We start from the raw sequence: 27908 nt of genomic DNA on the forward strand, positions 1-27908 counted from the left end.
CTTGCCATTCTGATAAACCAAGATCCAGTCCTGGTTGGCTTCCAAAGATTGATATCACGCCGAAGAGTTCCAGCCGTCAGAACCGGACTGTTGACGAAAATCGTCATAAGAAATCTGAAGCCTTGTGGTCTTAGACCATTAATAACTTATTTATGGTTATTAATGGTCTAAGCTTGTGGTAGGCTCTATCCATCTGATTTTTTTTTTGTATAATTTAATTTGTAGTCCGGTCAATTTAGAACTTAAAATAGGAGTAGATAATATACGGTTACATAAATTCCCATAATCCTGAAAAATGGCAAAATCGTTGAAAACAAAACGATGAGGACTGATAATTTAATTTTGGTTTTACCAAAAAAGCTTTATTTTTAATTTGTTTAAACTGATCGGACTACTAATATTCTATCTTTAATAAATTTATTAAAGGACAATAAGACTTTGCAATATTTTGTTTCTTTGGTGAGATTACCTAAGCCTATACTATACATATTACAATATTACCTAAACCTGAAAATTTTATTAAAATCGATTCAGCTCTTGAGTTTCGCTTTTATTGCGGAAAATATATTACGGATTCTCGCGAGATTTGTCATAGAATTTTACGCGGACGAAGTCGCGGATTACACTTGTTTTTTTATTTTTTAAATTCATAGATCATGATCATGATTCGCGATTTAATTATCTATAGGCATAATAGATTTACGATTCGGTACAAGTAGGTAGAAGTACATTATAATTCTATGGGCATAATGGATTTCATTGCATTGCGCTTTATTCGCACGTGAATGTGAGAGAACATTACCTATTGCATGCCCGCCTAACTCAGACTGCCCTATGCTCTGTGACTAAGAAAGAATATTTTTGTTTTTCAGGTCCTATAAGGAATTGTATCCAAAGCCGTAAAACTAATTTTAAAAAAAATAAAAAATTGTTTTTAATCTATGACAAAGCCAGCGACCGCCATTTTGGGAAAAGATGGACAATGTTGATCAGGCCGGGTCAACTCTCGAACAAAGTTTGGTTATACCTACGGGGGCTAGACCTGTGGTGTCATCATCCATACGGTTCTACCGTCTGGTAGTTGTAGCAATATTATTATCATTAGTAGCTCACGCCTGACATAATATTTTGATAAATCTAATACATTTTTAGATTTAAATATGACTTTAATAACTGAATAAATACTTTTCTTCTACAAAAATATAGAGAGACACTCTCGTTGAATATTGTTTTAGTAACGCATGGGTAAGATTTTCTAAACGAAGTGTGGCAACCCCAAACACTTAATAAAAAATAAAAATGTTATAAAATGAAAATGGCGTCATTTCACCAAATATCTTAAAACACAAATTCACGAATAATAAAATAAATGTTTGCCACGGCCTGTTAATATTTATGAAGACCTCTTCATGGATTGGATTTAAGCAACCTGCTGTGTAATATCCTCGCCATTCTTGATGTTGAGAAGATCTATAAGTCTTTTACGTTTCATCTAAGTGTTGTGGTTTTTCATTATGTTAAAAATAAGACTTTGTTAGTTCAAGTGTCTCTATAACTATGAAGAAGAACAAAAGAAAATGCTTGGAGTGTGGTTCTTCGCCTGCCGATGATCCAGAGAAGACCCTACAGAGATTACCGAAACTTGATTCTACAAATTTAGTCTCCGGTATGTACCTACTTTAAGTTTTAGCTAATAATGAAATACTTTAATAATAGCTATTGATCAGATAATGATTACATTAGTTAGTTAATTAGGTTTCTTAGTAGTCTTCTCAAGATATGGGAATTATTAAAATCCTACTAATTCTTATGAAACTCGTGCTCAATTATACAATTATGCTGGGTTTACACATTATGGTTTGTAGATGCAATGCACCCCAAATAACTGTCTGACCTGCAGCTGTCTGAATGTTTACTTCTCTGGATCTACTAAACAGATTTTCATTTGGTTATCACAGTTAGCTTAATCTGGAGCAACATAAGGTTATTTATGAAATGGTAATGAAAATAAACATCTGAGAAAAGCAAATTCCACGAACTAATTTGAAAGTATCTGTTACCAGAAGTAAATTTTTTACTATACCACTGTTCAATATTCAACCACAGGTATATGTACTAAAGGCAGGTAAAGTAAAATTTGAGTTTTATTTTTGAATCTATAATAAGTAGTTTATAATTATGTAATGATGAACCAGAACAATTTGTTAATTTGAAACTACAATTACAAGTTTTTATAATTATGTTAGGCACTAGGCAGACTAATGAAGAGTATGTTAGTTTACTTTGTACGAAAATCTGTTCTTTGACATAATTATAGAATAAGATGATAAGTGATGATGCAATCTAAGATGGAAGCGAGATAACTAGTTAGGCAAAGGATGAAAATCCACACACATTTCTGTTTCTACATAATATCTCACCGGAACACTAAATCACTTGCCAGTAGGGTATTAACTAGCCAGCCAGACATAGACCAGAAAGAAAACTTCAATCGGCCCAGCCGGGGATAGAACCCAGGACTTCTGCGTAGTTAATCCACTGTGCTACGGAGGCCATTTCGGAAATATTTTTCTTGCCTTGATTTATAAAAGCTTTTGCCAATAATAAGCTACATTTTTCATTGAAGGTTGTTTGAAAGAAATAGCTTTTAGCTATAAGACCTAAGCTTTGCACATTTTACTTTTTTTTTCTTTTTGACAATGTAGCTTCTGTGAACAGTTGAGGAATTCCCTCATCTGTGTTTCTGTTCTATCATCAGATTGCCTCCGGACATTTTAGTTATATTTCTCACCTGGTTCTTGTCAAGGTTTTGTAATAAATAATAATAACAAATGAACTAAGTAAAAATGGCTATGTGGTTAGTCTGTCTGCCGTAGAAGTAGGTGCAAGAGGATTACCAACAAAATCTTTCTATAACTTGTTTAAAGACCTTGGCATCTTTAGGACGGCAGCAACTTCTATGTAGAGGAAAGAGAGAAAGAAGAATAAGTATCCAAAGCTGCTCTTAGTAGGATCTTACCAAATTTGGCTAAGCAGGGAGAACAACACAAGTAGGGGAGTTTAATCAATTGTCAAGGAATTCCTTAACCCTACATCCTGTAGTCACAACTCCAGGACTCTGCTCGGAGTATTTCTCTCTACCAGGCGATGGACCTGGCACCTGCACGGAATGCTAAGATATTCATCTGTCACTTCATGCGTAGTATGTTTATGTATTTTTAATTAAATTTACTCACTCTCTTTATTTCAGTAATGTCCAGATAATCAATGATTAGACTATTGGACTTTTAAAATAAATTTTACATTGAACTATGAATGGTTTGTCATATACATTTTTAAAAAAGACGAGATGTTTTGCCTGTAAGAAGAAGAGAGAGAGAGAATAAGAAGTTAAGTTAAACACCTACTGTAAAATGCACACTGCTCCAATGTGGGTTGGTAGGCTTGGGGTAATAAAGTTAAATTATAAAAGGATCACTATCAGGTGTTAATGATGACTGGGATATATAGCATATCATACTCTCTGAGATATAGGGATATAACACCAGCAACAGCTCTCCAGTGATGCAGTAGATAGCATCATTGCTCTTTGCATCTACACGCCATTGCCAGTTGTGGCAATCAAACTCATCATATTAGTGTGATGAGCATGGATGTATTTCAGTGTCTATGTGGTTGTTAGTGTATGCCCATGTTAAATAACAAGTAATGGCCCAAATAATAAGTAGCCTATATGTTGCTCAATAATCTTCTCTATCTTCCAGTAAAAGTCCCATTAAAATGACCCTGCTGTTCCAGAGATTAGCTCAAACAAACAGACAGATGAACATTTTAAAGAAGTATGGCTGTATGTCAGTATTGTATATAGGCACTTGAGAAAACACAGTTATTTTGAAATCACAGACATACACTTAAATTTTATTTATATGTATTGGTGCTGTTCATAAATATAGCATCAGCTGAAACAAACTAGGCATAGTTAAGTTACATTTTATACAAGGTACTCGGGACTATTTCTCATAAATTCAAGGTGTTGACAAGTCCACTTATAGCTACCTTAGCTACTAGTTTATATTGAGGAGAACTTTCCACCTAGATGGGTTGTGACTGTATTAGGGGCCTGGTGATGAAGACAAAGGACAGTTAAGAGAACTCCTCAACGGTTCACAGTAGCTACCATGTGTTGATAAATTTGTATTGATGAGAACTTTCCACCTAGATGGGTTGTGACTGTATTAGGGGTCTGGTAATGAAGACAGTTAAGGGAACTCCTCGATGGTTCACAGTAGTAATTAGTTTGATTCTAAGTCAGATGCAATCAAATACAATGTTTTATCACGACTCATAGCAACATACCTTTGGCGCTAGATCAATATCTAGGATGATTTCACTAAAAATGGAAAAATAAAAAATTTTAATAAAAGAAATTCAACCAACTTCAAAAACATAAAACATACTGGCTAAACTAAAAAGCGAAAAATAATATTATACTAAGTTCATATCATATTATGTTCTAACTGATGATCAGTTTGAAGGCTGTGCTAAACCGGTGTTGTTTTAATTTAAGCTGTTACTGAAAGAACTACATGAAAGAACACTGTCTTAAAAACCTAAATATTTATGATATTCTTACATGGCTTGAATTAATACATCATTGGGCTAGCACCACCTTCAAACTGATCATCAGTTAAAACATAATATGATATATAGAACTTAGTATAATGTTATTTTTCGTTTTTTAGTTTAGTAAGTATGTTTTTGAAGTCGGTTGACTTGTTTTTATTAAAGTTTTTTAATACACATGTTCCTTAGACATTTTAAATTAATTTTCCTTATAGAACTTGGAGCTACCCTAGAGTTATGGGAAATACTCCCGAGCACCCTGTAGATGCTACTTAATCCTACTAATCCTTCATTCATCAGTATCGGTTGGTGGGCTTGGAGTTTATAAAGTATATATAATTTATTTATGAACATTCCTCATTCAGTTGAGCTTTTACTACCCATAACACAAGCTAAGCTTACTTTGAGACTAGTTAGTGATGTGTGTAATGTGTTATATAAATATTAACCAACTTTCTGCAGTTTGAGAATACGCGGATAAAATATAGCCTATGATACTCAGAAATAACGTGGCTTTCTTGTGGTAAAAGAATTTTCAAAATTGGTTCAGTAGATCCAGAGTTTACCTGCTAGAACACCATTATTTTTACCTCTTTATAATACATACTAGCGGACGCCCGCGACTTCGTCCGCGTAAAAATCGATGTCAACTTTCAACCCCTATTTCACATTCTATTTTGCAAGTTTTATAACTTGCAAAATAGAACCTTATACCTTGTACCTAAAAAAATTAAGGACTTTCCGTACAAACTTTCTACCCCTACTTCACCCAATTCTGATTTTGTTTTCACGACAAAAAGTATCATATTATCCTTCTACGTATTATGGTCTCAAATCGTCTTAAGTATCATTTGAATTCATTCTGTAGTTTCAGCGTGATGCCCGGTCAAAAAAAAGGCAAACAGAGAGACAAAAAATAGAAAATAGGCTTCAGTATCGATCTCCTACCTCTACCCTACTCCTACCCTACCCGTACCCTAACTGTATCCTTCCCCTACCCTACCCGTACCCTACCCTACCCGTAATCTTCCCTTTTCCTACCCCTAACCTAGGCATACACTCCCCTACCCCACCCTACCCCTACCCTACCTTTACCCTTACCCTACCCTTACACAACCCCTACCCTACCTGTACCCTACCCTACCCTACCCTATACCTTCCCTACCCTATACCTTCCCTACCTTACCCCTACCCTTAGCAAAATCGGTCCAGCCCTATGAGCGTGGTGCGATGACAAAGGAAAATAAAGACTTCTATGCTAAAATTATAATCTTTGGATCTACTGGACCGATTTGAAAGATTGTTTTACCAATAGAAAGCTACGTTATTTGCTAGTGTCATAGGCTATGTTTGATTCCCATATTCACACAGGAACGGGAACCACGTAATTGAAAGCGTGGGGCGTCATGTAGCGGAATTTCTGCGTCTTTGAGAAATTTTGTATTATCTCCGAAACTATTTAACTAATTAACATACTATAAAGGGCAAATCTTATCTCCATAATATCCTTGTGATTATTAAATAATTTATTTTGATAAGGATTTAAGTTAAGTAGCATAAATAATGACGCAAACCTAAGTATATAAAATTTATAATTTTTAAAACACAAAAGGTACTATATCTGCTAATATATAGAAGATAGATATATGATGTCGCGGACTTTTTTGTAGAACTTTTAAAGATACATAAAGCCTCCATACATTAATTTCAATTATACACAATGGTTAACGCAGCGCATGCGAATAAGTCTGCTTAAGAGGATTTTCGGTCTGACCTGTATGACAAAAACTGTGTTAACTCGGCGAATATATATCATGCTAATATAAAATATAGCCTATAGCACTCCCCGATAATGTAGCATTCTACTGGTGAAAGAATTTTTGAAATCGGACCAGTAGTTCCGAAGATTACCCCATTTAAAAAATGTGAAAAACTTACAAACTTTACCTCTTTATAATATTAGTATAGATATAGTTTAACAACCCATTTTCGGCTCATTGTTGAGCACGAGTCACTTCTCAGGACGAGAGGGGTTAGGCCTTAGTCCTCCATGCTGGCCCAATGCGGATTGGCAGACTTCACACACCTAGACAATTAAGAAAATTCTCAGTTATGCAGGTTTCTTCACAATGTTATGCTTCACCATTTAAGACATTTAATTTTAAAATGGGTTGGATACAGATTTTTATTGTTTCTTGAAAGAAGGAAATGCTCAATATTTCATAGACCAACCCAGGACTCAAACTCAGAATTTCCTGATAGTTACACTGAACCAATAAAGCAGTTAGAGAGAGAGAGAGAGAGAGAGAGAGAGAGAGAGAGAGAGAGAGATAAATAAGAGTTTATTATGTATTAAAATTAAAATATATACCTAATGCTTTCAGCAATCCTGCTTCTTCACATGAATTTTACCCGCATGACGACGGTTTTTAATATATAAAATATTTACACAATGTCTCAAAAAGCAATCAAAGCTTTTAAAAATAAACAATGATCGCAGAAGTTCAGTACCAACAAACTCACAAAAAATGAGCCCAAATTTAGCATTACTTGCAAGCCAGACTAAGAAATTTCAAGAAGATAATTTAAAAGAAGACAATAGAATAAAATAATATTAACACACAATGCTTAGCAAATATAGCATTAACAGATGGAAACCAGGCAATAGGTATGTTAAAATAGGTTATGTTTCATAGAAGCTATTTTAATCCTACACATCCATCATTCATCATTGTCTCCATATAGTAGAGGAGGTATGGAGCTGAGACCCACCACACTGCTCCAATGCTGTTGGTGGGCTTAGGGTGATAATGTTCAATTAATTAATTACCACTATCTGATACTAATGTTAATAATCGGGATTAAAGGTTTCCCACCTTCAGGATGAGAATTTAACTGAATTTTTTTTACATTTTTCATAATCTATTCTTCACATTTTTCACTTAATAAAATTCTTTTAGTTTTTGTTTGTTTTTAACCTGGTGAAAATATGTGAAATTTTGCTATCGGCTTCCCAACTCCAAGATGAGAATTTGACTGAATTATTTTTAACCGACTTCTATGTTTTTATTTTCATAATCTATTCTTCACTTTTTCCACTTAATAAAATTCTTTTAGTTTTTATTTGTTTTTTTAACTGGTGAAAATATATAAAATTTATTCTTTATGTTTAAATTTTCAGGTGTAACAAAATAGAAGATGAAGGTCTAGCTGTGCCAGTGCTGAGCCACACAGTTGCTACTGGCATGTTTGCAAAATAGCACAAGGTAACCTGCTTCATCATCATTATCAGCCTATTTTAACGGCATTACAGGGCCAGGCCTTATAGAAAAGTGATTATGGAGCTGAGACCCACCACACTGCTCCAATGCTGTTGGTGGGCTTAGGGTGATAATGTTCAATTAATTAACAACCACTATCTGATGCTAATGATAATAATCGGGATTGAAGGCTTCCAAACTCCAAGATGAGAATTAACCTGAATTATTTTTAACCAACTTCCATGTTTTTATTTTCATAATCTATTCTTCACTTTTTCCACTTAATAATTTTTTTTTAGTTTTTATTTGTTTTTTAACTGGTGAAAATATATAAAATTTATTCTTTATGTTTAATTTTTCAGGTGTAGCAAAATAGAAGATGAAGGTCTAGCTGTGCCAGTGCTGAGCCACACAGTTGCTACTGGCATGTTTGCAAAATAGCAGAAGGTAACCTGCTTCATCATCATTATCAGCCTATTTTAACGGCATTACAGGGCCAGGCCTTATAGAAAAGTGATTATGGAGCTGAGACCCACCACACTGCTCCAATGCTGTTGGAGGGCTTAGGGTGATAATGTTCAATTAATTAACAACCACTATCTGATGCTAATGATAATAATCGGGATTAAAGGCTTCCCAACTCCAAGATGAGAATTTAACTGAATTTTTTTCACATTTTTAACCTACTTCAAAAAAAGAAGGAGGTTCTCAATTCGAGTCTATGTTTTTTTTCATAATCTATTCTTCACATTTTTCACTTAATAAAATTACTTTAGTTTTCATTTGTTTTTAACTGGTGAAAATACATAAAATTTATTCTTTATGTTTAATTTTTCAGGTGTAGCAAAATAGAAGATGAAGGTCTAGCTGTGCCAGTCAGTGCTGAGCCACACAGTTGCTGCTGGCATGCTTGCAAAATAGCACAAGGTAACCTGCTTCATCGTTATTATCAACCTATTTTAACGGCATTACAGGGCCAGGCCTTATAGAAAAGTGATTATGGAGCTGAGACCCACCACACTGTTCCAATGCTGTTGGTGGGATTAGGGTGAAAATGTTCAATTACTTAATAACCACTATCTGATACTAATGATAATAATCGGAATTGAAGGCTTCCCAACTCCAAGATGAGAATTTAACTGAATTATTTTTAACCGACTTCAAAAAAAGGAGGAGGCTCTTAATTCAATTCTATATATTTTTTTTCATAATCTATTCACATTTTTCACTTAATAAAATTACTTTAGTTTTCATTTGTTTTTAACTGGTGAAAATACATAAAATTTATTCTTTATGTTTAATTTTTCAGGTGTAGCAAAATAGAAGATGAAGGTCTAGCTGTGCCAGTCAGTGCTGAGCCACACAGTTGCTGCTGGCATGCTTGCAAAATAGCACAAGGTAACCTGCTTCATCGTTATTATCAACCTATTTTAACGGCATTACAGGGCCAGGCCTTATAGAAAAGTGATTATGGAGCTGAGACCCACCACACTGTTCCAATGCTGTTGGTGGGATTAGGGTGAAAATGTTCAATTACTTAATAACCACTATCTGATACTAATGATAATAATCGGAATTGAAGGCTTCCCAACTCCAAGATGAGAATTTAACTGAATTATTTTTAACCGACTTCAAAAAAAGGAGGAGGCTCTTAATTCAATTCTATATATTTTTTTTCATAATCTATTCACATTTTTCACTTGATAAAATTCTTTTAGTTTTTATTTGTTTTTAACTGGTGAAAATACATAAAATTTATTCTTTATGTTTAATTTTTCAGGTGTAGCAAAATAGAAGATGAAGGTCTAGCTGTGCCAGTCAGTGCTGAGCCACACAGTTGCTGCTGGCATGTTTGCAAAATAGCACAAGGTAACCTGCTTCATCATCATTATCAGCCTATTTTAACGACACTACAGAGCCAGACCTTATAGAAAAGGGGTTATGGAGCTTAGACCCACCACACTGCTACAATAAAGGTTGGTGAGCTAAGGGTGATAAAGTGAAATTCATTGTGGATCACTATCAGATGTTAATGATAATGACCTGGACGAGGCACGGGAGTGTAATACAAACAACTTACCAACTCCAGGCTGAGAACTGTAAATTTCTTGGAAGAAAGAAAAACTCAGTATCTGATAGCCTGACCCAGGATTCGAAGCCACGACCTCGTTATCCAAAACCACATTGGCTAACCAATATTATAATACTAGCGGACGCCCGCGATTTCAACCGTGTGATGTTCAGTTTTTGAACATCCAGCGGGAACCATGTTTCTGGGATAAAAGTAGCCTAAATATAGCTCAATAACTTCCTCTATCTTCCAATGAAAGTCCAATTAAAATCGGTTCAGCCGTTCCAAAGATTATCCCAGAGAAACAGAAACACAGACAGACGAAAAATTTAAAAGACCTTGCTTGCATTTTAGTATTGTGTATATAACTATAATCACTTGAAAAAACTATTGATAAATTTCACTAAAATTAACTTTTATTCCTGAAAAAATCAAGGGAGATTTGTGAAAAACTGTATTTCACGCGGTCATTGTTGCTTGCCTCACCCTACTCGAACTAAATTATTTTAGTGTACAACATGATTTTTTTTGAGACGAATATCTTACCAATTCATGGATTCACCATGTGGGTGTCCATCACGTGGCAGAGAGAAAAACGCTGAGCAGAGCTTGGACTTGTGATCAAATGGTAAGGTTAAAGAATTTCTTGACAATTGATTAACACTCCCCTTCTCTGCTCGTGTTGTTCTCCCTGCGTAGTAAGGTCTGCCAAATTTGGTAACCCAAATCTGCACTTCTAGAGAGACCAAGGTCTCTAAGCAAATTATAGAGAGATTTTGCTGGTAATCCTCTCGCACCTCTCTACGGCGTACAGACTAACCATATAGCCATTTTAGTTAGTTCATTTGTTGGTCATAATATTTATTCAGTTTTATACTGTGGTCCTTTGGAATGTTAGTCTCCCACGGGACAGTAAGCTCTACAAGTACTATGCTAAAAGAAAATGTCTGGTTTAGATCACGAAATAGCAACATCCTCTGGGATTATCCTCTTAACTGGTAACAATAATAATTATGTAAAATGTATACCTTATCAGCCGATAGACGTCCACTGCTGGACATAGGCCTCTTGCATGGATCTTGTTGTGTTGTACTATACATTGCAAGGTAATGCCCATAAATGACCACGCTGGGCATGCGGGTTGGTCATTCGCAGGCCTAGACTTCTCGCACCGGTATCGCTTCTGCCTGACACCGGTCTGTGGTACTTGTGAAGTCTAGCTTAATCAGAATGGTTAAACCGCCATTGGTCGGTCGCCAGAGCCTCGTCGGTCAATCTGCAGGGTGCACCACGTGCAGGTGATGTTGGCAGTTGGAGAGGCTGACTGGTACTAGCCTCCCTCTTACACCCCATAAATGTATACTTCTTATTTATTTTTGCAGGTGCAGTGCATGCAATAATAATGATGTAAAATGTATAACTTCTGATTTATTTTTGCAGCTGCTGTAAAATGAAGATATATTGTTAAATATCATGAGATAGAAATAAAAGATGAAGATCTAGCTGTACCCGTCCCGAGCCACACTACTGAAGCCACGTTGCTGCTGGCATTTTGCAAAATAGCACAAGGTAACCTGCTTTATTCATTCGGCTTAGGTTGATATTATTAGATTGATTAATGATCACTATCAGAAATGTTAATGATAATGGGTTCGACGGCTTAACATGCTCTCTGAGGCACGGGGTGTGACACCACCAACTTCCCAACTCCAGACTAAGAATTTGTTAGCAGAAGCAAAAACTCAGTATCTCTTAAAGACAGAACCAGGATCTCGTGATCCATAACACATGGACTAGCTACTGAACGAACAAGGTAGTTTTGACCTGCTTAATAACAATGAACTACATGTTTCCTAGATACACTTACAGTTTTGTTTTTAAAAACTGAAATAAACACATTATAATTTCTCTTTAAGTTTGTGTGCAAATTTGTGAAAAACTGAATTCCACATAGACGAAGTAGCGGGCGTCCGCTTGTAAATAATGTAACAAAATATCCATATTTCTATACTTTTCAAGGTTACAGCTGAGCTTCCTAAAATGATTTTTTGTAAATGGAGCAGAAAAAAGACTAAAAATGTCCCTGATGAGAATAGGAATTCTTATTATATATAATTATGTTAATAATTATGTAAATTTTCAGTGCATTTTAAAAATAATTATGTAAATTTTCAGTGCATTTTAAAAAGTCATGTTAAATGAAATTTTCTATTACAGGTCACAACAATTGATGTAACAAATATAATCAATGGACCAGGCACCTGCACCATGATTCTTTGGAATACTAAAATTCGTCTCTTTATGTCTTATACTTCTATTACTATCTTTATGTACTTCTCATAATGAAAAATGTCACGTTTTTATGAAAGAAATAATGGAATCAAATAATAAATAAAACAAGCATATACTGGAAGTCCTCAGAAACAGCTCCGACTTTGATGATTTTTTTTAAGGTCATGTTTTTTATGTTATTTAAAATCAGAAATGTTTTGGTGGACGAAATTATTTAAATTGTTAAAAAATATCTATGCTATTTATACATATATTTTTTTTTAAATACAACCGACTTCAAAAATACAAACTTATGCAGAAAACTAACTAACTAACAAACGAAAGTAAATATTATAATATATTTTATCTATTGATCACTTTGAAGGCGGTGCCAATGGTCCAATTAATGGGCCGACAATTAGTTATCTATTGTTTACTAGCTATAGGGTTCGAATTGCTTTTTCATATGTTTAAAAGACTATCTTCGGAATGAATCCTTTATAATAAAAAAGTATTATCAAAATCGGACCGGTCCGGCCTATTTAACCATTAATTTTAGTATACAACCGATCGATTGAATACTAAAATTAATGGTTAAACAATCAATCATCCCCTGTTTTCGTAATGTAAAACCAAGCATAACTGTTAACATGAGTAGTCCGATTTTGATAATTCTTTTAATTGATCATTCTTGATTGTTTTAGTTTAAAACCAAGCATGTCTTCGAATTCCGATTTAAATAACTTTGTTTTAAATAGAAAGGGTATATTCCGACAATGGTCCCAAATCATTATAAATTTAAAAAAAACGAAGATGACTGGTTATTTTCCCATTAATTGTATTGTAAAACTATGCGTGACTTATTACGAAGTGGTCCGATTTCGTAAATTCTTTATAGATTGTAAAGGTATTTTGATTGTAAAGCTCCCATATAAATTTTAAAAAACAATTCCAATCCTAAATGTGCGATTGATTGTTTTCTCATTCATTTTAATGTAAAACCAAGCATAACTTTTTATTGGGTGGTTCGATTTTGATTATTGTTTTTTGATAGAAAGGGTATATTCCTAAAAGTCTTATAAAATGTTGGAAAAAACAATTTCAAACCTAATAGTAGGAAAATAGAAGATGATTAATTGTTTTCCCATTTATTGTAATGTTAAACTATGCGTAACTTTTTACCGAGTGGACCGATTTTGAAAATTCTTTACTTTTTGTAAAGGGTTTATTTCGAAGTAGGTTCCATATAAATTTCGGAAAACAATTCGAATCCTTAAGGTGGAAAAAAACGGTACGATTGATTGCCTACCCATTAATTGTACAATTGGCACCGGCTTCAAAGTAATCAGTAGATAGAAAATATTATTATGTTTCTTCAGCTTATTAGTTTACTGCATAACTTTGTGTTTTTGAAGTCGGTAGTGTTTATTTTTTAATTATTTATTATATAAATAGCATAACTATTGTTAAATAGTATAAATCGTTCCATCCTCACTCCAAAAGGTTTCTGATTTCAAATAATATGAAGAAACAAACTGAACAAAAAAAATCATCAAAATCAGAGCTGTTTGAGGAGGTAGAGGGTAAATGCTCTATTGATTCGCCTAAAAGTAATATTATGTTATCGCATTAGGTTGTAAAGTTTGGCTAATGAAAGTAGAGACTGAAATTGCCCGCCAAATTTAAAAATCACATGCGTTTTCATAATTTATTTAAATTAGTTTTTCTTTGTGAATACATTATTACCTATACTGTTAAACTCAGTTATTCCAATATTTGCACTATAATTTTGAGAATTTACTCCGATTTTTTAAAATTTGGCGGGTGATTTCAGTTTCTACTTTCATTAGCCAAATTCTAATAATTTTATTGTTTATGAAATTTATACTAATTAGAAAGAGGAAGAATTTGATTATTTGTTTGTTTGCATTGAATAAGCTCTGAAACTACTTTGCTGATTTAAAAATTTCTTACAGCATTATAATCATGGATTAGGCCATAATTGTTATCTCTGTATTCCCACGGGAACGAGAACTACGCTGGTGAAACTGCGTGACGTTTGCATAGTTTATCATATGTACAAATATCCCGACAATCTATATTTTTATGTATGAATTGGTTAAGTTATAATTGATTTGATTTTCCCAAATATCTCAGTGAAGTCAAATACCCAATTGATGCATACATATATTTTTATTTTGGTTTTCATTTTACTTTAAAGATAAAATTTAGTTTTAGAAGCAAAATGAATATATGTAGATTATATTTAAGGTGCTGATGTTTACTTAGTAATTGATTAAGTGCATAACATATTTATTTGATAATAAAGACATTTCAACTTGAAACTGTTATTCTTTCTATTGTTTAATTTATTATATACAATTACTTGTTACTAAAATATTGTGCTATTATATTGTTTTTAATATTTTCACAGTTCAGCTTTTGGGGACGGAGTGGTTTTAAAATAAATATTTTTAAAAATCTGTTTAAATTAATTAATTAATCGACAGAGTTTATAAATATCTGTTTAAATTAATTAATTAATCGAAATGGTTTTTAAAAATATTTATTTTAAAGCTATTCCGTCTACAAAAGCTGAACTGTGAAAATTTAAAAACAATATATTAGCTTTGAATTTCCCGCGTTGGCAAATTGTTTCAATGGGGGCATTCCACAGATGGCGGTAATTTTGGTGCCACTTTTTTTGTATGAGGTTGGTATTCTTCTCCTGAGTAAATATGTTCCTTGATGTTGATTTCCGCCATTGCAATTGTAAAATGAGGTGTAGTGTGCGGTAAAAACATATTATTCGGGCCTACAGGCATGAGGACATAAGTTATTGTGAATAATAAAAGTGATAAATAAACCAAAAACAAAATGGAAGACGAATACAGGGACGCGCAAGACTCTGGTATGAACGATTCGGCGAACCGCGTTAGCGAGGGGAATGAATCTTTAGGTGATGCTTCTAAAGATTTTAGTGATTCGGGTGGCTATGACGACAGTTATGATGATGAAGAGGGTGGCGGCAATTACCGGGGCGGTCGTGGTGGACGCGGGAATTTTAAGTAAGTAAACTGCTAGCACACCTATCTCGTAGTCTCCGAAAATATTGTACATAAAACAGTTTTTAGTGCGTATATTCCATACGTTTTCGATGCGCCGTTTAACATAAAACCTTGAATGATATGAGCAGTAACCGTTTGTGAACCTATAGCCATTGTTCTATGTTTAATGTGCTGTTTATTTATGTATACTGATGTCGAAATTATTGATTTTCATTAAGTAGGTATGTACTTGTTATATTTGCATGTTATTTATGTTGCCTATGATACGAGTTAAATCGATTTTGTATGTATAATTGCCTATCAAATAGTTACCATTGTCTTTCTCTTTCCCTATGATAAACATTTTGCAGTTTAAACCCACCATACTGTTCCAATGATATTTTACTTTTTAACTACCACTTCAGGTTTTAATGATTAAAACCTATGACTGCTCATTTAGCCTAAAAAGCTCAGCACTGGCCAACAAAGTAACCTATACTAATATTATAAATCTGAAGAGTTTGTTTGCTTGAAAGCGCTAATCTCAGGAACTACTGGTCCAATTTGAAAAATTCTTTTAGTGTGAGATAGCCTGTTTATCGAGGAAGGCTATAGGCTATATATTATCCCTTTATTCCTATGGGAACAGGAACAATGCAGGTGAAACTGCACGGTGTCTGCTAGTGTTATATACTCCGTCCTGAATAACAATTTAACAGTGCGGCACTAAATGACGATCAACATTTGTTCAAATTATGATGCATTGACTGATCCATTTCCATTAAACAGCGATAAACCAATAACTATACTTGTTGTAAACCATTTAATCAATGTCATGTTTGAAATTAATCATGTTTTAAAAAAATATGTATAGAGATAAAATATGTATAGACAGAAAAAAATAGTGAATTCGTGTAACATTATATAAATTCTTTATTTAGGGAAATGTCTTTTACAACAAATAAATATGCGATTTAATTAATTGGATCGTGCAGATATTGTTAAGTGAATGGATATTTATTACCTATCACACTTCACACTAATATTATATAGGCGAAAGTTTGTGTGTGTGTGTAAGTTTTGTTCCTCCTTAAAGCTGCGGCTACTGAAGCGATTTGCCTGAAATTTTGAATAGAAGTAGATTTTTCTCTAGATATACTAACAAATATCTTAGCAATCCACGGATTCAACGTGCACGGGCCGAGTCAATTGCGTGGCAGAGAGAAAAACTCTGAGCCTGGATTTGCAACCAATGGATGTAGGGTTAAGGAATTCCTTGACAATTGGTTAACACTCCCCTTCTCTGCTTGTGTTGTACTCCCTGCCTAGCCTACCTAGAACTTGATAAAATCCTATTAGAGCAGCTTTGGATACCCGTACTAATAAAGAATATTATATTGCTGCAGTTCTTGTGTCTTAGGTTCCATATCAATCAATTTTCAAGTCCCCTCGCCTATAAGGAGGGAGGACTTGAAAGTTGCCTTTTTTTTCTCCAAAAATTGCAAATACTCGGGTACCTGGTACCCAAAAAACTTGGGTATGCGAAAAATCTAAAATTTTATTTAGCGTACACTGTTTATAAAATGTTATCTGATATATAAATGGTAATTTGTGCTATGCTTCTTATGTGAATAATTTGCATATGACCTGCTTTACTACTACTAAAGCATTTATTTATATTTATATATTTTATAAAATAAAGTTCTACAATGTAAGTGTGTGTTGAAAATAAACTCTACAATTATTGAACCAAGTGGTGACACTATTGTCATAACAGACACAGCGTAAAGCTACTGTTACACATGTTCTAACATAGCATGCTATAAACGTGCTATTAAGTATGCTCCTTAAGAGCATGCTTATCATCAGTATACATTTGCTAGCAATAAGCATGCTATTTTTAAGTATGCTCCTGAATAAGAATGCTCAAAGCAAATATTCCAATAACACATGCTAATTTGTATTTATCGCTCTCTGTCTATGGTATTGTGTTAGAAAGGGAGAGATGAAGGTGAAGAGAATACAGGATAGCAATGACGGACTGACTAGCATACTCAAAAAGCAAACCTGTTCACCTATTCCACCAGCGCAACAAGTAGAATGCTCATAAATTGCACGACATTGATGATTGCTAATTGACTGTTGATTCTTGAGCAAGCTCAAAATAAGCATGCTCATTATTAGCAATGTTTCGATACACATGCTAATAAGTAACAACTGCTCAATTGTAGCATGCTTTCGTGCTTGAACAGAGCATGTGTAACAGTAGCTTAATGCTCAGTGGAATCTTACCTTTTGGAATCACATCATTTGAAAATAATATTATTTGGCAAGCTTCAGCCATGACTAGTTACCACCCTACCAGCAAAGACGTACTGCAATTTAGCGTTCTCATCAGGTAGAAACCGAAAGGGGTGTAGATTCTCATCCTCCTCCTTACAAGTTAGCACGCTCCCATCTTTTGCATCATCACTTACATTAGGTGATACTAGTCAAGAGCTAACTTGTAAAAAATAAAAATTAAATATTAATATTTGAATCACATCACATTTCACCTTAGATGCAGTATGGTCCATTATTTTGCTGTGTTTATTTAGCTTTTTTTGTGTGGCAGGTGATGATAATGTTAGAATTACTGTTAAATCAGAAAAACAGAGTTTGGATCCGCATTCCTAATTTGCAATTTTGTCGTTATCAACCCATATTCGGCTCACTGCTGAGCTCGAGTCTCCTCTCAGAATGAGAGAGATTAGGCCTTAGTCCACCACGCTGGCCCAATGCGGATTGGCAGACTTCACACACGCAGAGAATTAATGAAGGTTTCCTCACAATGTTTTCCTTCACCGTTTGAGACACATGATATTTAATTTCCTAAAATGCACACAACTCATAAAATGCATACACTCATGATTCCGGATGGTGTGGGTTCAAATCCAGTCCAGGGCATGCACCTCCAACTTTTCAGTTGTGTGCATTTTACCACATAATTTTCTTAATTCTCTGTGCGTGTGAAGTCTGCCAATCCACATTCGGCTAGTGTGGTGAACTTTTGGCCTGACCCCTCTCATCCTGAAAGGAGACTCGAACTCAGCAGTGAGCCAAATATGGGTTGATTATTATGATGATAAGGCACGGTTACGCCACCAGCTGACTCCAGGCTGAGAATTTTTACTGAAAATTTCTTAGAAGAAAGCTGTATTAGAGCTCTGAAGATGTTCAATAACCTGACACAGGACTTTGTGATCCATAGCCACACATAGTTCGTTTCATGTAGCATGGTGCGAATGACAGTCCGTTTCACTCTTGTGACTGTCACTGTACCCATGCTATTTTATCAGATGGAAATGATGTTAAACGCAAGGCTTTCCTACGTATAGCAGGGGTCGTGGTCGAGGCCCGCCCGCCTGGATGAACGGCCCCCCGCCGATGCGCTTCCGAGGACGCGGCTACGGGCCCGGAGGCCCGCCGATGCGTGCGCGCGGCTTCTTCCGCGGCAGGGGGGGCCCGCGCTTCGGGCCCAACAATGGGCCCAACTTTGACAACAACTGGGGGCCAATGGGGCCACCGCCACCAGGTAATCTATATATATATAAAAATGAATTGCTGTTCGTTATTCTCGCTAAAACTCGAGAACGGCTTAACGGATTTATCTTATCTTGGTCTTGAAATGTTCGTGGAGGTATAGGGAAGGTTTAAAAGTTGAGAAAAAATGAAATAATTTCCGGGAAAACCCTAAAAACTGCCCTTTTTTATTTCCCATACAAACGTAGGCTAGGGGTACGGTAGGGGTAGGGAAGGAGTAGAGGTATAGAAGGGTAGAGTAGGGATAGAGAATAAGTGCACTTATGTCAAAACGAAGCTTGACCGGGTCCGCTAGTTGTATAATAATACTAGCTGACGTCGCGCGGTTTCACCCGCGTGGTTCCCGTTCCCGTGGGAATATGGGGATAATATATAGCCTATAGCCTTCCTCAATAAATGGGCTATCTAACACTGAAAGAATTTTTCAAATTGGACCTGTAGTTCCTGAGATTATCGCGTTCAATCAAACAAACAAACAAACAAACAAACAAACTCTTCAGCTTTATTATATTAGTATAGATGTATGTTTTTTTTTGTTTATAAAACTAAAAATATGTGTTAATACAGGCATGATGGGAGGACCGCCGCCTTTCTGCCCTCCGCCGGGTATGATGCCGCCGGGAGGACCAATGGGCCCCCCACCTAATATGATGGGACAGCCCCCACCATTTGGGCCCAATGGAATGCCGCCCCCTAATATGGTAAGTTTATTTATTTCCTTCAGGCAACCTCATTTCTTAATGAGTATTCTATCTAATCAATATCATATTCTATCAAATTCTATCAGTGTTAGATAGCCCATTTATCGAGGAATTCATCCGCGTGGTTACCGTTTCTGTAGGAATATGGGAATGATATATAGCCTATAGCCTTCCTCGATAAATGGGCTATCTAACACTGAAAGAATTTTTCAAATCGGACCAGTAGTTCCTTAGATTAGCGCGTTCAATCAAACAAACAAACAAACTCTTCAACTTTATAATATTAGTATAGATTATGTATGTATACCACAAAGTGTACAATAAAGTGTATAAATAAAATGTATGTGTCTGTTTGTAATTTCATTTTCTCTTTAGTTTGCAAATTTTTAATTTTCGACATACATTTTTTTTTTTTTATTTTTTACAAGTTAGCCCTTGACTACAAACACACCTGATGGTAAATGATGATGCAGCCTAAGATGGAAGCGGGCTAACTTGTTAGGAGGAGGATGAAAATCCACACCCCTTTCGGTTTCTACACGACATCGTACCGGAACGCTAAATCGTTTGGCGGTACGTCTTTGTCGGTAGGGTTCTAACTAGCCACGGCTGAAGCCTCCCACCAGCCAGACCTGGACTAAGAAAACCTCAATCGGGACAGCCGGGGATCGAACCCAGGACCTCCGTCTTGTAACTTTTGTACTTTTATTAAGACAATTATTTAATCAGATCCTTACATGATACTTGTATATGGGGGTATACCAGGGTTCCAAAGCAGATTTATTGACTGGTGGGATTCCCTATTAAGTTTGACTTGATTCCATGACGTGATAGCCCAGAGGATATGACCTCTGCCTCCGATTCCGGAGGGTGTGGGTTCGAATCCGGTCCGGGGCATGCACCGCCAACTTTTCAGTTGTGTGCATTTTAAGAAATTAAATATCACGTGTCTCAATCGGTGAAGGAAAACATCGTGAGGAAACCTGCATACCAGAGAATTATCTTAATTCTCTGCGTGTGTGAAGTCTGCCAATCCGCATTGGGCCAGCGTGGTGGACTATTGGCCTAACCCCTCTCATTCTGAGGGGAGACTCGAGCTCAGCAGTGAGCCGAATATGGGTTGATGACTCAGACTAAATACATAAGGACTAGTATCGCACCCAATTTCACGAACAAAATTTTCTGCCATTTTCTAAGGAAAGGAGCTTAGATTTCATACATATCTTATACTAAACTAGCAGTTTTTGTTCGTTTTTTACACCATTTAAGTATACAAAAAGGTATTTTTACGGAGGTTTTTAACCGACGGACACGATTGTAAACTATGAAACATCGATTCTATAGAGACAGTGTTTATAATCGCATAAGATCGTTGATCATATACTTTGGCAGAAAAATAATGTCTTGCGAGGCAGGTCTTTATCTAATTAGTCTGAGGTTGATGACGATGATTCCAATACAGCCAGCGCCCGAGCTGTGGGTGGAGACGAAGTCGGACGAGGGCAAGCTGTACTACTACCACTCGCGGACGAGGGAGACGACGTGGGCGAAGCCGCAGGAGAGCCCCACCTGCAAGGTCATCACGCAGGCCGAGATGGAGAGCATCGCCGCTGCCAGTGAGTCGCCCTTCTTTAATGTGAACGTTTTACCTGAAAATAAAACGGTTATTAAACATACTTACCTTATTTTAAGCCTAATAACAAATGAGAGAGACACCCGTGTTTCTGTCCCTTTCTTTCTCTGTTTCTACCTTCTATTGCCTTCTCTTTCACACATTCCACCACCACCAGCAGAGGTCGCCTTGTGTTTAGTAGGCGCCTTTTTGAATCATTACGTCGTTTATAGAAATCACCAGGCAGTGTTTCAATTATTAGGCTTAAAATAAGGTAAGTATGTTTAATAACCGTTTTATTTTCAGGTAAAACGTTCACATTAAACAACTGGACCGTTATTTTAAGCCTAATAACAAATGAGAGACGTGTTTGTTATCGCCTGGTGGTGGTGATGACGTCAATGTGATTAAGATTTTGTCACACTGATATATTGTAAACCAACTTACAGATGTATATTTAATAGTAGCCAATACTGAACTATAAATTTAGAGCAGTACATGATTGTGCAAGTAATTTTATTCGCAAAGATGCTTATTGAATACCAAATTCGAGGTAATGGAATGTAATATCATCATAGTATCAAAGTATCAATTAACCATTTAACCATTGACTGGATCAACTGTGTAGCCGTCACTGACGGGTAGATACGTAAGTCTACCTTTGATTAGTTGTTTTGCTAAATAAAATAATGAGTAAATAGTCGAGTATTGAGTTGCTTCTAGAATTAATTTTGTGTAGTAGGGAGTTGTAACTGCAGCTTAAATACTGCTAGGTGAAGCATTACTCCTGACTCCTTTAACATATTCTTTATCAAATCGCTTTGACAATTCGAGAAGCGGCTTACGCCGTACCACATATACTTATGAACACGCTCTAGCAAATTTCTAGTTTCCTTCTATCTAAGCAAGCTTACCAGTCAGACTGCCGAACATCGGGTGAATCTGTTCTTGACCCCAAAAAGAGGTCATAAGGTTAAGTGATTGGGTGTTATGTTACAGCAGTTTTCATTTACTTTTGGCAGAGTACAGTCATGTACACGACGTCCGGAACATAGTAGCAAAATAGATGCAATATAATTATATTATCTTGACATGTGCTTGACAAGGGGATCAACGTCCCAAATTGGTGCTTTAGAAATCTTAGGATTTGCTATTGCAATGTAATTCAACATACGCTTTACTAAAAGGTGGCCACTAAGGATGGTCAAATAATTGCGGATCGTATAGACTAGAAATTGCTGATTCATAGGTTAGTATGCCGTGATAGGCCTGCATGAGCTCTGTCTTCGATTTGGACGGCTAATGGTTCGAATCTGGTATAGGCATGTACCTCTAACCGTTCAGTTATGTGTCTTTATAGCTTAATCCCTCTAATTCTGAGAGGAAACTCGTGCTCAACAGTGAGCCGAATATAGGTTGTTAATCGTTTGACGATAAAACAACTTAAACTTAACCGTAGTAAAGTTGCAACAGTCACGGAGCTAGTTACATGGCACTGCTCACTAAATAAACACCTTCCGGTTCTAGGTGCTGAGAGGAGACTCGTGCTCAACAGTGAGCCGAATATAGGTTGTTAATCGTTTGACGATAAAACAACTTAAACTTAACCGTAGTAAAGATACAACAGTCACGGAGCTAATGACAGGGCACTGCTCACTAAATAAACACCTTCCGGTTCTAGAAGAAACACCGATACTATGCTTAGGTATATATGAACAACGAGCAGCACACATTGGCTCCCCAGCAATACTTCATTAAGCGTTCTGCGCCGCCCAGGTGGCCTGCTAAGCTTCTTGAGTGAGCTCGGTTGGCTGACGTGACTCCAGTGAGGACCAACATCAAATGGACCGTTAATATATTATAACTAATATTCAATTCACACCCACAATTCCAGATTTCCAGAATCTTCGACACATTTATGAATGTCGCTCGGTTGACGTGTCTATCGGGAGCTTAAAGTAGATTTGAAGGTCCTGTAGGTCCAGGAAGATACCACAGATCTGTTCTTCAGTTCTGGCCTCTAATATACTATTGATTACCTCGGGACTATTATTAAAATATGCCTCCGCACATGTTTAGGTGCGACAGAACCTTGGGCATTAGAAATTGAGGTGGAAACACGTCATTGGCTACTCTGCGTGATAGTCCAGAGAGCGATAACTGGGAATTACACAAGCGTTCCGAGACGCAAACAGTACTTGGGAATGCTCAGGTCCCCATTTGGAAAAATTAGAATGGCTGCTTGAGGAAGCGAGTGCCATTTTGGAATTCCACTCAGGCGAGACAAGTGATCTGCTTCCTCGTTGTAAACTCTTGGTACAAATATATGATGAACTGTACGATGTATTTTGTGTAATTTCAGCAGATCCGGAAGGTAGTAAGGTTCAGCAGTATCTGGGAACTCGTTCGTCCTTCGTTCCGTAAATATGATACCGCAATTTGGTTGCCAAACTACAAAAGTCGGGCTCAGACCTTGTATTTGTAAAACTTTTAGTACCTACTGCAAGCAATTCCTTTTGACTACAATGAAGAATACTTTTCAACTTAGCCCAATGTAATTTGTCATTTCTCAACAGACGTAATTTGTCTACATGTGCGCCCCACGTAAGATATGACGCCTCGGTAACCATATTATAATGGGTAGGAGGAGGCAATTGGATTGATGATGGATCCTTGTGATGTACAAGCCCTCATTGCAGTTCCGTTAGAACTGGTTGGGGTGATAGTACGATTTTCCTTGTTGTATGGTTGATTCAGATTCGATGAATCTGGCGTAAATTTAACCTCTTGCGAGGAATGATAAAATTTGCAAAGTTCAACATTCCCGCTAAGCTTTGTAGATCCTTTAGAACGATTTTCGTCTTGTCTATAATCTGGCTACCATTCCTTCTATTTTCGTGCATATCTTTATGATTTAGCCGGGAACTCCATAATCTAGGTACTCCAGTATCTGACTGCATTGTGGAATGGGTTTTGTATAATTAGTTTTCCAGCCCAGATGTTTTAATATGTTTACTGTGAGCATAGCATAACTCTCTAGAACTTGGTGACGTTGGTTGACGATCAGATAATCGTCTAAATAAACAAGCACTCATAAGCCTATGTAATTACGTAGGACATTTTCAATTCAATTTGTCACCGACGTGAAAAATTTCGACACCGAACTAAGCCCGAATAGTCAGCAGTTCATTTGCAGTAGGTAGGTAGCAGTTCATTTGCAGTTGTTGTTGTTGCTGGTACAGAAACCGTAAAAACCGTCTATTGGCACGTGAAAGAAATTACGCCTTGTTTTAAGTGTATTTTGAATATCCAATCATACGTCGTATGAATTGGGGTACTTTCTGCTTACTGATTAGTCAGAATTAAGAAGCATAGATGTTTCAATTTCAGGCTTCCAGATTGTGTATGGGTCTAAAACTTATGTTTTCTTTTGGCACAAAGTACATCGGTGATAATCAGCTTTGAGACGGCGGAACCGTCGTCAAAACCCCTTCCAACTTCATCTTTTCTATAGCTTTGCTCATCTTTCTTGAAGGAGACGTAGCTTATGAATTTATTATGTAACACGGCTAAAACTCACGTCATACTACGTCGTAGTATACCTGACTAGTTTCGAAGCCATACGGGGGCTCATGAGCTGGTTCTTGCAACGCGGCACGATACAAACAGATTGAATAGGGCCGCAAGTTTCAGCCGTGTTTCATCATAAGTCAATATGAATACCACTTACGATAGCTTAAATTCCAAGAGGCGTAGCTTGTATGCTTTTGTAAATATTGAGTAGATGAAGAAGTTGCTATATCAGAAAAGGTATGCGATCCCGTTAATATGTGACCTGGTACACCTATTTGTTTTCATCGGTCAAGATTCAGGATCAGCTGACCGGTACGGAATCGACTCGGTGAGTCAATATCCACTAGTTTTACCTCTCCTATCCCGGTGGGATGAGGGAGAGCGCAGTGCGTATTGCCGTAAGCATCTCATGGTAAGGTTTGCCGCCGAATTCCTTTCTCGAATTGGGTCTTGGAACATGCGATTGCGTCACATCAGGTTTTTGACTCAGCATATGGCTGTCACGTTTTTGAAGGTCCGTGAACAGTAACATTTCTTTTAGGAAGAAAAAGATAAATATTGATCGGTCTGCGGTGCAGAAACACGATCCATTTCACGCGGGCTTTTCTTACTCCCCCCCCCCCCCCCGCTTTTTCAAGAGTGACTGTAATTTTTTTTTTTTTTTTTTTTTAGACTCGAATAAGTTTTGGCATGATGGTGGTATCCCATTACGAAGACTATTAGTGTGAAGCTAGTGCTTAATAAAATATAAAATAGACTATATTCCGAGTTCATTCAGTTCCGCTCTGTGGCCGCAGACCAGCTAAAGAGCATCATTTGATATCAATAGCTTCTAAATTGTCTTTGACTCACGTCAAAAATCTTCGTAGATCCAATTCCAATTGTTTATTCAAAATAAAGTTTAAGGCTACAAAATGCTTACTCTGCATTGCCCAGAGTGTGAGGTGTCATACCGCTTTACCTCTTTGTTTGCCTCCAAATCATTAAATCCTGAACTGAAAAAAATTCTATACACAAGAACAGCGGACGTTACGCTGATTAATATCGTCAATTTGCAAGTCTTCTTTCAGAAAATTGTAAGAGTATTTTAGAACATAAGGATTTACAGTAGTTTTCGGTTCATGTTCACTAGAATGATCACTAATATGTTCACTAGTAGCGGAGCAATAGTGTTTATTGGCCCCAATTTGAACTGGAACTGCTCAGTTTTGACTTTCGAGAAGGCACTTTATTTGTATTAGAACAACGTGATTCCAAAATACCTTTGGTATTCTGTAGATTTTCCATTACGACTTAGTAGTTGTAGGTACCTACCTTAAAATGTATTATAATATTTGTTAACGTTATAGTAAGTTGTACAAAAACCAACAGGTTAAATTAATAATTTTCCGTAGAAAGAACAATAAAATTATAACGGTAGGTCGAACATACGTTCAAAACCATCAATCTAAAAATATAAACTTTCTAAGTCGAAAAAGAAGGTAGAAATATAAAAACAAAAATAAATTACTTTCGAACGGCATCGCCGTTAACAATATTGCAATTTGATTCATAATCGAATCAAACATTCTGAAGAAGTTATTTAATGAAATAATACTTTCATCTATATCATGCATAAACAATATGAACTTTATGGTGAGTAATAGAAAAAATAACTTTACATACCATAGCACTTGTACTAACACTTGTACACCTCAAATCATTTTTACACATACCTTAATAATGGTAGACGCAAACACTTTTAACAAAGTTTTAGCAAAATTAAGTATTCGTTATAATATTTAAAACACTCACAGGTCTTGTCACTTGTACAATTAGCTACCAGTCCTTAGGACTGTGTTGACGGGACGGAAACAACGACGTCAATGATTCAAAAAGGCGCCTACTAAACACAAGGCGACCTCTGCTGGTGGTGGTGGAATGTGTGAAAGAGAAGGCAATAGAAGGTAGAAACAGAGAAAGAAAGGGACAGAAACACGGGTGTCTCTCTCATTTGTTATTAGGCTTAAAATAACGGTCCAGTTGTTTAATAATATAATAATAATAATTTTCTTTATTTATGGCTACAAAGGCCCATTGGTTAGTTACATTAAGATAACTTATAAAATACTAGCGGACGCCCGCGACTTCGTTCGCGTGAAACTCGATGTAAACTTTCAACTACCCCTGCCCCTACAATATTGGTTTGTAGGACATGCTATGTATCAGAGATGGCGCTGTATGTGAAAAAAGATTTTCCCGCTTTTCTGTTGAAATTTTTCCTGAATTTTCTTTGCTATAAACCTCACGGAGCCCGAGACCTTTCCAACGAATGCAAAACCGTGGAAATCGGTTCGTGCGTTCTGGAGTTATAGCGTCTGGAAGGAAAACCCGACTTATTTTTATATAGTAGATGTTAGAAGATACACAATTACATTTAAGAGGATAGAATAAATACATAAACAATCTCACCGCACCAAAACAGAAATAAATTTCTGCTTTGGGAGGATTGGCGAGTTTAATAGTTTGAAGGAGTTGCCAATAAAAGTAATGATATATTCGTAAGAGCCGTGAGACTATCACACTCTGGCTCCGATTCCGGAGGCTTTGGGTTTGAATTCAACCCAGGGACGTGCACCTCCAATTTTTCAGTTGTGTGGATCTTAAGATATTAGAATAATTATATTTTATTGACTTAGTGGGATAGGGGAAAGGAGATAAAATCTTAAAAAGTTGCTAATACAAAAATTTCATTACTCCGTAGAAGAATACTTTGCTGATGCTTCAAAAAAATTGTTGAAATTATATTTCTTTTAAACTTAAATGTTATTTAATTTTAATATTGTAATATTATAATCTTAATTTTATTATTAATTAAACATTTGTATTCCTATTAATGGTGAAACATTGTTACCTAATACATAAGAACATATAAGAGTGCCGTGTTAGCCCAGTGGATATGACCTCTGCCTCTAAGTCCGGAGGTGTGGGTTCGAATACAGTCTGGGGCATGCACCTCCAATTTTTCAGTTGTGTGCATTTTAAGATATTAAATATCACGTTTCTCAAACGGTGAAGGAAAACCATCGTGGAGAAACCTGCATACCAGAGAATTTTCATAATTCTCTGCGTGTGTGAAGTCTGCCAATCCGCATTGGGCCGGCGTGGTGGACTATTGGCCTAATCCGT

The 27908-nt window shown here is 36.2% G+C and overlaps 1 protein-coding gene and 1 long non-coding RNA gene across 10 annotated transcripts in view; both read left to right on the plus strand.

The window, feature by feature from the left end:
• Positions 1-984: 984 nt before the first annotated feature.
• On the plus strand, positions 985-10156 carry LOC128199644 (uncharacterized). Its single transcript, XR_008252194.1, has 7 exons — positions 985-1666; positions 7124-7291; positions 7805-7889; positions 8246-8330; positions 8722-8810; positions 9193-9281; positions 9664-10156. It is a non-coding gene; the product is annotated as an uncharacterized LOC128199644 (long non-coding RNA).
• Positions 10157-14951: 4795 nt separating this feature from the next.
• The window catches only part of LOC112056170 (transcription elongation regulator 1), a 70238-nt gene continuing 57281 nt past the window's right edge, over positions 14952-27908 (plus strand). For 4 of the 9 annotated variants that reach the window (XM_052889941.1, XM_052889942.1, XM_052889945.1 and 1 more), the window contains exons 1-4: positions 14956-15293; positions 18650-18846; positions 19422-19555; positions 21018-21171. In XM_052889941.1, the coding sequence (XP_052745901.1) occupies positions 15103-15293; positions 18650-18846; positions 19422-19555; positions 21018-21171 (676 nt within the window). In that variant the 5' untranslated portion in view covers positions 14956-15102. Of the gene's footprint in view, positions 15294-18649; positions 18847-19421; positions 19556-21017; positions 21172-27908 lie in introns of all 9 variants that reach the window. The other 5 variants (XM_052889944.1, XM_052889946.1, XM_052889948.1 and 2 more) reach the window with 3 other exon arrangements.

The sequence above is a fragment of the Bicyclus anynana genome, chromosome 26 (assembly GCF_947172395.1).
Source record: "Bicyclus anynana chromosome 26, ilBicAnyn1.1, whole genome shotgun sequence".
In the NCBI taxonomy this organism is placed as follows: Eukaryota; Metazoa; Arthropoda; class Insecta; order Lepidoptera; family Nymphalidae; genus Bicyclus; species Bicyclus anynana.